Here is a 9213-nt window from a genome sequence, read left to right as displayed (position 1 = left end):
TGTCTCTTCGGATCTTCCAAAGAGAACCCATGTATGTTGGAGAGCGGCTAAATGGCTCCCAAGCTCATCTGCTCCTGCGCATGAACAGTAAAATCAAATGAAATATTTGAAAAATTCAAAAAATTCCAAATTATTTTTGCATGGAAGATGGTCTAGTGCGTGAGGTTCGTGCAAAATTTTAGCTCATTTGGACATCTGAGCAGCTCCCAGCTAAAAAAGAAAAGAAAATTGGAGTATGTGAAAAAAGTTTACGGTTTTGCACTGTTCAGGACAGATTTTGTTATTTTTGCTGAGAGCAGTTCGGATGTCCAGATAAGTTGAAATTTTGGACGGACCTCACACACTAAAATATCTATCACACAAAAATTCTGAATTTTCTCGAACTTGTTAGATCTTACTGTTCACCGAGATCAGATGAGCTTTGGAGCTGAAATGTATATTCGTGTATGAATGATGAATATATGGTACTTCTCCTAAAAAGAAAGGCAGGCCTAGTCATGCTCATGTAGTACGTGATAGGCAGTACACGTACGTGCGCTATAATAATTCAGGCAAGTCATTATCGTGGTCCCACAGGTCAGTGTGAGACGAGACGTGCACCGCGCGCGGCGCCAGCGCCAGCGCACGCATTCCCGAACATGCCCGGTTTCACCGCCACGCAGGTGACAGACAGACAGGACACACCCTCCAATCGACCGACTACCTCCAGCCCCACCACTCCTCCCCTCACACGTGGTGCCCTGGCCCACACGTCAGTGACGCTGCAGACGGGGCGGCGGCGTCCCGGTTCCCGTAAACGAGCGCAGCTCACGCCGCCTTGTCGCGGCGCGCGAGCGAGCGCATCATCTCCAACTATTTCATCCCCGCCGCTTCCTCGTCCAAAAACCACGCCCAATAATTTACCTCCCTCCCCTACCATCTCCTCTGGAAGCGTCGCGTCTGGTCCTACCCAAATCCGCCACGCAACCCGGCATTTCCGCCACTTGTGATGGCGGCGGCGGCGAGGCACCGGAAGGAGGAGGAGGACGAGATGCTGCTGGACGACGGCGACATCGAGGAGAGCCCCCGCGACAGCTTCCGCGACTCCGACGACGACGACGACGAGGCGGAGGAGGCGCGGGGCGAGGATGGCGACGGGGTCGGCTCCTTCGAGTCGCACCAGTGGCCGCAGAGTTACCGGTACGTGCGAGCGCGCCGCGGTCGCATTCTCTCCCCGCTCGGTCGCCTCCTCTGTATCTCACTGCCCCGCTCTACTGTACTGTTTAGTATTAATGGTTAAGTGTTCGTGTTAAGGTTGCTCTGCCGATTTCCCCGCTATTCAGTAGTAAGATTTATCTGTTGATCGGAGTAGATTTGGTTGACTTCAGTGATCGGGAATGGACGGCGGAGCGCTAGTCTGTTCTGAATTTGGATTCGCTGGGCTGACCAGTGAAGTGAGACGCGTCTGGGTCTAATTGAACATCTGGGGAGCTAGCTGTTCATGTTCAATCGATTTTTAGGACGACACCTGATACAACCTCGGAGTGGCCTAGAGTTCACTGACACTTGGGAAGTGGTCTGATCTGTTCGATGAGATCACGAAGGTTGACTGAAACCATTGACAATGATGCAAAAAGGGGTAGGCAATAGGAAATGCTTTTTTCTGGCTTCTCCTAGTATCAGTACTACAATGATGGAGCAGTACGTAGTTTTATTAAAAAAATAGTATTATTAAAGTGCAATGTTCAATGTTTGACACTACCTGTACACCTGGCAGCAGCAGTACTATATTACCAGTATGTCATAAGTACGTAGTACTATTATTTTGCTTCATCAATGGCTCCCGTTTTTGTACCGATTGGTGTAACAAGAAATAAAGCATCATTAACGGATGCCTTTGCTGGCATACTATCTCAGTAGCTGGCCGTACTCAAGAATGCCAGCAGCTTTCCTTCTTGTGTACAGATTGCAGTTTTCCTTTTTGTGCGCAAACTACAGATGGCAGTTTTCCTGTCTGTGTACTAACTACAGATACAGACGGCAAGACCATGACGTGGTGTTTATTTTGCAGGGAAACAACTGACACATACACAATTGCTGCATCTCCCATCTTCGGTTACCTGGGTCCTTCAACCAGTAAATACTCAATCGATGGCGGCCGCAGTGGCCTGGCTTCTGACCTCAGGCTGCCTTTCATCTCGGATAAGCTAGAATCTGTCAAGAGCCTGCGGCGACATCTTCTTGGTTCAGTTAGAGACGAGAAGCTCTCGTTTCAGTATACTGGAGAGATCTACGTCGGTCAAGGGTGCAGCGTGACACAGACAGTCTTCAATGGTACTGCAAATATCGAAATGTAGAACAGGGGATGCTCAGTAACTTCTTTGCTAGTTGATCTTGATCAACCTATGTTACTTTTCTGTAGGTATTAACGTACTCGCTGGTGTTGGCCTTCTTTCCGCTCCGTTCACAATTCATGAAGCTGGATGGGCTGGTCTTGCAGTTCTGTCTGTTTTTGCAATTATTTGCTGCTATACTGGAGTTCTTCTCAAACATTGTTTCGAGAGCAAAGACGGTATTGCAACCTATCCAGACATCGGGGAGGCCGCCTTTGGAAGAATTGGCCGCTTGATCATATCTGTAAGCCCTGGCTTCTGTAGAATATTCTACTGTGTCTGGCTATAAGGCTGTGTCTTCGATGCTATACTGACTTGATTAGTGAAAATGCATACATTTTTCTAGGTTGGTATTATTCGCTTTGTTGGTATAGACAAATTTAAATTATTTGACAAGTATCACTTGGGAACAACACAGACATATCTGCTGTGCCCGCTCCTCTTTTGCCATTTTGTTATGTGCTTGGTGTTAGTTTGACAAACTAATCCTTGCTGGCTCACTGCCACATCTGAAAAATTCACAAACTAGCATAAACCTTTTCCTTGCTAGATCATTGCCGTATCTGAAAATTCACAAGCTATCATAAAAACCTGCTGATTCGATCTAATCTCTAGATCCCTATTCCTATTTTTAAATGATCGCTACCCACTTCAGATTTGTAAGGCAGAAGTTTCAGTCTTACTTTTTTTTAAAGGAGGGAATGCCTCCAGCCTCTGTCTATTTTCAGTATTAACTACCCCTACCTCTAGGCTGAGAAAATGCGCATCTAAGTATATAACCCATTTGTCTTAACTTCATGCATAATTTTTTTTTCTTTGGTAAGCGAAAAAACACTAACTGATCTTTACTCTCTTTTTTTTGCAGATTATTTTGTATACTGAATTATATGTAAGTGGCTTATTTCAACGTGACTTGTATTTTCCAAAGTTTTTCATCTAATAGCTTGATTATTGAGCAAATTACTGAACTGTTTTAGAAACTTATCTCATGTATACTTCTTGGGAAAGAAACATTTGTCTCATGCATAGTTTTTTGCATGCAGTCATACTGCGTGGAATTCATTATACTGGAAGGTGATAACATGACATCAATCTTTCCTGACGTCAACATTAATTTGTTTGGGATTCATGTCGACAGTAAACATTTCTTTGGAGTGTTAACTGCTCTGGTAGTTCTGCCCACAGTATGGCTGCGAGATCTTCGAGTGCTATCATATCTTTCAGGTCTCACTACTCCTAACCTGCTTAATTAATTCTGTTATGGCCATCGTTAGTTAGCTATTAACATGATTTAATTACTTGCACAGCGGGTGGTGTGATTGCAACTCTTGTGGTGTTTATATCTGTCGCTTTAGTCGGTACTACTGAAGGTATAGGGTTCCATCAGACCGGAGAAGCTGTAAAGTGGAGTGGCATGCCCTTTGCAATTGGTATTTACGGTTTCTGCTACTCTGGGCATTCGGTATTTCCCAATATCTACCAATCAATGTCTGATCGCACAAAATTCCCTAAGGCACTCTTTATATGGTATGCATGAGCAAATTTCTTACCCTGGCTAGTTTGATGTGCAATGGTCTATTTCCTCAATTTTGGATAATTTTATCGTGCAGCTTCGCAGTTTGCACAGCAATATATGGCTCGTTTGCTATTATTGGCTATCTCATGTTTGGTGACAAGACTCTGTCGCAAATAACTTTGAATCTTCCAAAAGAGTCATTTGCCTCGAAAGTTGCTCTGTGGACCACGGTAAGAATTATGCTCAACTTTATCTTAGTTCCTGGTATTGTAACTGTCTTTCCTTAAACTTGATCATTATTTTTTTTTGGTGTTTCAGGTGATCAACCCTTTCACCAAGTATCCTTTGGAATTTCTATCGTCAAACTTTGTAATGTCAAGGTTTCTAGGATTATGTTGATTTTCACTGTACATAACTCCATATAGAACAGCTTCATCCTTAACCATAAACAGATTTGCCTTGTTGTTAAACCCATTGGCTCGGAGTTTAGAAGAGTTGCGCCCCGAAGGATTTTTGAACGAAACAATCGTCTCTATTATACTGAGGACGAGCCTTGTGGCGTCAACTGTTGTCATTGCATTTCTTCTTCCATTCTTCGGTATGCTTATACCTTTGTTCAGCACTGATTATTTTTGCTATGCATTTTTTTTAAAGATTGTCAAATCTTAGCCAATAGAATGCGTACTTACCATCCTTGGTTTTGTTGTCTTCTGCGAATGCAGTCTTCACTGCCAATCCATTGTACTTCTTGTAGTATGTTTTATTTGCTTTGTTTTTCTTGAAAACCCAGTAAATTTCCTATGGACACACATTACTTTGGAATGATGGATGGCACATAAACTTTACACGCAATTGTTTCCCTCGGAAACAGCTAAATGCAAAGTGGCTTATTACAAATAATGTAGTACCAACACTAGTAGTTGAAAACAGCATCTAGATTCATTGCATTTTCAAGATTTTTTAACTCCATGCTCCTGGAAAATTAACACTTTCATAGTGTTAGGACTTGAGATCAATAATGGGCAGTGACCTGCTCAGATCGGTGTTTAGTTGAGGACTGGGTTATCTTCCTTTTAGGAAAAAATAATTGGGGACTGCCTGTAGGCTCCGTTACAAATCCAAATATTCCTAAAACACTTCCTTCTTTTAGGGAACTCCTAAAACACCTCTGCTTACTATAGTACTATGCACTTCAGCTGCTTAAGCTAATTATCTGCTTTGTAATCTTTATTATTGGCGACTCACAGAAGACTTTTTTGAGAACACATTACAGAAGAATTATACTGTGCATTCCTGATTTGCATGTTGCATATTTCAGGTTTGGTGATGGCTCTGATTGGATCCCTGCTCAGTATACTTGTGGTATGCCATTCTTTCCCCCACTTAATAGCCTATATAGCTGTACTAAGCTGCGCAAAATAAGAAAATCTGTAAAAAGAGCAAAGTCGTCAAACAACATTTTTTGGTGGGCTAAAATTGACTACATCCATGTGGGCTGTTGATGAGAATAATAGTCTCATCCTCTAAAAACCAAAAACTACAGTTGCGTAAGAAATACAGATGACAAAGTAACAGATGTGCTCCTTTTGACTTCATTGTACGATTACAGGCAGTCATAATGCCGGCCTTGTGCTTCTTGAAGATCGCACAGAATAAAGCCACACGCCCGCAGGTAAGATATAATTCACCATACCATGTGGTTATTTAAGCTTCCTTATCTTCTTCTGGAGATGATTTCTGAACACTCAAGATTTCTCTCTGCATACCATGTGGTTACTCCAATTTCAGGTGATTGCAAGCGTGGCTATAATAGTGGTTGGAGTCATCAGTGCTGCCCTCGGAACATACTCCTCGGTGGCTAGCATAATCGGATACTACTAATTCTTCCAAAGCAATCTCTTCGACAGCTCTCAGTACCGTCACTCTTGGCAAGAGTTTTTGCTGTGTATCATCGAATTTTACCGTGCTCTATGTACATCCTTCGACCTAGTATAGTCGATTTATAAAGACTGCATCTCTAGCAACAATGCACTACTGTTACCATTTAGCTGCTGCTATATCATTTGGTGTACCATATTTCTGCCAAGCCCTGCGGTTTAAATATTGCCTCTTTTTAGGGCTAAAACCAACTTTAGTAACCCGAAATATTGTTTGTTGCTATTCATTTATTTTTTAGGGGAAACGTCAACTTTATTAATCCGAAATATTGCCTGTTGTTCCGCATTTTTTTTTCTGAGTCGAAGTTGTCCCACTAGTTTTGCGGCTGAAATGGACACAGTAAAATGGGCCAGGATGCACTCCAAGGGCTTATGCCAGGTGGTTTCAGTAGGTGGGCTGGAATTTAGGGCTTGCATTCTAAAAAAAAGGGATTTAGGGCTTGCGCCAGCTGGTGATATCTGTAGGTGGGTTGGGCCTTATTTTGTTTCTGCCTCCTGTGCACTTTGAGCAACCAGTCGCGCAGACCATTCTGATTTCCGAGTTTCTAAAAAGCAGGAAAAAATCATGCAAAATCTCATAAAAATATGACCATTTGCGGTATGTACAAATCTCTACTATTAAAGAGGAGTTTGTTGGTTTGCTTCTGTCCCTCTAAGCAATTTTTGTTCAAACCACGCGATAACTTCCGCTGTTTATTTTTTCAAACCGACTACACCTCCTTATTTCCGGGGCAAAAAAATCCCTTGTAAGGCAAGGAACAGAAATCAAATAAACCACCAATGACAAGAAACCCCTTGCAAGCAAACAACAAGATAAAATGAGCTCACATAGTTGTACGTATACAATCTCAATCACATCGTATCTTTCCTTATCTTTTGACTATGGACTCCTCCTCACAACACATCTCAATCTCAGTTTAATCAAAAAATTTGTACATTGACCCATTAAAATAAAGTTGCCCTCGTGTAACACGGGTATTAAGCTAGTAAAATAATAAGTGAGCAGTACCATGTTACCGTCGACATATAGTTTTACACAAGTGCTCATATTTTATGATCAAATTAGATATGGGACAAGCTATATCCATTTTCTTATTTCAACTAGACAATTGTCGCAACATGGGAATAAATATTCTAGGGAAATTTTAACTGGGAACGTTCCTGGTAGGTCCTAGGGAACGGCCTCATAACCATTGAATCCAAATCACGCGGTTGGTAATTTTTTTTAAAATTGATCCCATTATTTCTTGCGTCATGTGGCAACTTTCTCTTTTGATCATGACAATTCCTGTAAATTTTCCATGACAAATTTAGTTGATATTGCATGGCAATTTGAGCGTTCGCTGGGAAAATGCTCTCAAACGTTCCTCGGATATTGGCGTATTCTAGTAGGTTAGCTTGTGATTTACCGACCAATTTATTATTAATATGATTATATAAAAGAAACTTATTTAGTAACACTTAGTTTAATCTAAAAACATATTGTTATTTGGTAAATCAATAAGAGGTCGGGTAGTTGAGGCATTGTTTAGGGAAAAGACGGTAAAAAAACTAGAGAAGGGAGAAGAAAAACCAGAATGGGTAGAGAGAAGGGGAACGTACATACACGATATGCTGGAGGGGGAAACCATCTTCATCATCACCAAACCTCGACTCTCAAGCTCTAAGATGAGTTGTGAATAGTCGACCCCTTGGGCTATGGGTTCATGACACTAGCCAAAGTTGCAAGCTCTCCATCTTGACGTGTTTAGATGTTCAATACAATAGCTATATGAGCTACCATACACATGATTATGGTTAATATGATGTATTCATAACAATGATGTTGATTAGGTGATGAATTATTTATTTATTTATATTTATATGCATGCCATCTTATTTATTTATATTTATGTATATTTCTCTCTGGTTACTTGTTTACTCTTGGTCAGTTCAGATAGGTAATCAATAGTGAGAGAGGTGTGCATTAGTTGGGTTCAATCTTGCAAGTAATCTACCGCGATGATAGAAAGTGAAAAAGGCTTGAATAGAGTGAAGGAAATATGCCCCAGAGGCAATAATAAAGTTGTTATTTTATATTTTCTTATTCATGCTAAAGGTTTATTATTCATGCTAGAATTGTATTGATCGAAAACTTAAGTACATGTGTGAATACATTAACAAATAAGTGTCCCTAGTAAGACTCTGCTAGACTAGCTCGTTGATCAAAGATGGTCAAGGTTTCCTAGCCATGGACATGTGTTGTCATTTGATAACGGGATCACATCATTAGGGGAATGATGTGATGGGCAAGACCCATCCGTTAGCTTAGCATTATGATCGTTCATTTTTACTGCTATTGCTTTCTTCATGTCAAATACATATTCCTTCGACTATGAGATTATGCAACTCCCGAATACTGGAGGAGTGCCTTATGTGCTATCAAACGTCACAACGTAACTGGGTGATTATAAAGATACTCTACAGGTATCTCCGAAGGTGTTTTTTGAGTTGGCATAGATCGAGACTAGGATTTCTCACTCCGAGTTTCGGAGAGCTATCTCCGGGCCCTCTCGGTAATACACATCATATGAAGCCTTGCAAGCAAAGTAACTAGTGAGTTAATTATAGGATGATGTATTACGGAACGACTAAAGAGACTTGCCAGTAACGAGATTGAACTAGGTATAGAGATACCGACGATCGAATCTCGGGCAAGTCACATACCGATGGACAAAGGGAACTACATATGTTGTCATTACTGTTCGACCGATAAAGATCTTCGTAGAATATGTAGGAGCCAATATGAGAATCCAGGTTTTGCTATTGGTTATTGACCAGAGAGGTGTCTCGGTCATGTCTACATAGTTCTCGAACCCGTAGGGTCCGCACGCTTAACGTTCGTTGACGATATAGTGTTATATGAGTTATGTGATTTGGTGACCGAATGTTGTTCGGAGTCCCGGATGAGATCACGTACATGACTAGGAGTCTCGAAATGGTCGAGACATAAATATTGATATATAGGATAGTATTCGGACACTGGAAGTGTTCCGGAGGTTATCGGGTATTTATCGGAGTACCGGAGGGGTTACCGAAACCCCCACGGGGTGGTGTTAATGGGCCACATGGGCCAAAGGGGAAGGGGCACACCAGCCCACAAGGGGCCGGCGCACCCCTCCTAGGCCGCCGGCCAAGTGGGAGAAGGAAGGGGGGGGAGTCATACTCCCCCTTCCTTTCCTCTCCCTCTTCTTCCTTTTCCCGTCAGGCAAATATGGAGGGGGGGGGGGGCGAATTGGGGAGGAACCCCAAGTAGGATTTAACCTACTTGGGGCCCCCTCCTGGCTGCTCCCTCCTTCCCCCACTATATATAGGGTGAGGGAGTCCTGGATTCGGGGGTCCTCAGGTG

The 9213-nt window shown here is 42.2% G+C and overlaps 1 protein-coding gene across 1 annotated transcript; it reads left to right on the top strand.

Moving 5' to 3' along the window:
* Positions 1–873: 873 nt before the first annotated feature.
* LOC123138896 (amino acid transporter AVT1A) lies at positions 874–6092 on the top strand. The gene is made up of 12 exons (XM_044558744.1): positions 874–1179; positions 2051–2313; positions 2402–2616; positions 3238–3261; positions 3416–3596; positions 3680–3899; positions 3983–4118; positions 4207–4226; positions 4341–4486; positions 5207–5250; positions 5498–5560; positions 5677–6092. Exons 1-12 carry the CDS (start codon positions 989–991, stop codon positions 5767–5769), a joined length of 1596 nt encoding a protein of 531 aa, XP_044414679.1. The 5' UTR covers positions 874–988; the 3' UTR covers positions 5770–6092.
* Positions 6093–9213: the final 3121 nt, after the last annotated feature.

This window comes from Triticum aestivum, chromosome 6B (genome assembly GCF_018294505.1).
Source record: "Triticum aestivum cultivar Chinese Spring chromosome 6B, IWGSC CS RefSeq v2.1, whole genome shotgun sequence".
Taxonomy (NCBI): Eukaryota; Viridiplantae; Streptophyta; class Magnoliopsida; order Poales; family Poaceae; genus Triticum; species Triticum aestivum.
The sequence above is the reverse complement of the archived record's forward strand: the minus strand, read 5'-3'. Positions and strand labels throughout refer to the sequence as shown.

Excerpts from the sequence above, each read along its gene's own strand:
- LOC123138896 (XM_044558744.1), top strand. The coding sequence starts at position 989 with ATGGCGGCGGCGGCGAGGCACCGGAAGGAGGAGGAGGACGAGATGCTG. Across the intron at positions 1,180-2,050 it reads CAGTGGCCGCAGAGTTACCG|GGAAACAACTGACACATACA; the intron begins GTACGTGCGAGC and ends TTTATTTTGCAG. Across the intron at positions 4,227-4,340 it reads GTGATCAACCCTTTCACCAA|ATTTGCCTTGTTGTTAAACC; the intron begins GTATCCTTTGGA and ends AACCATAAACAG.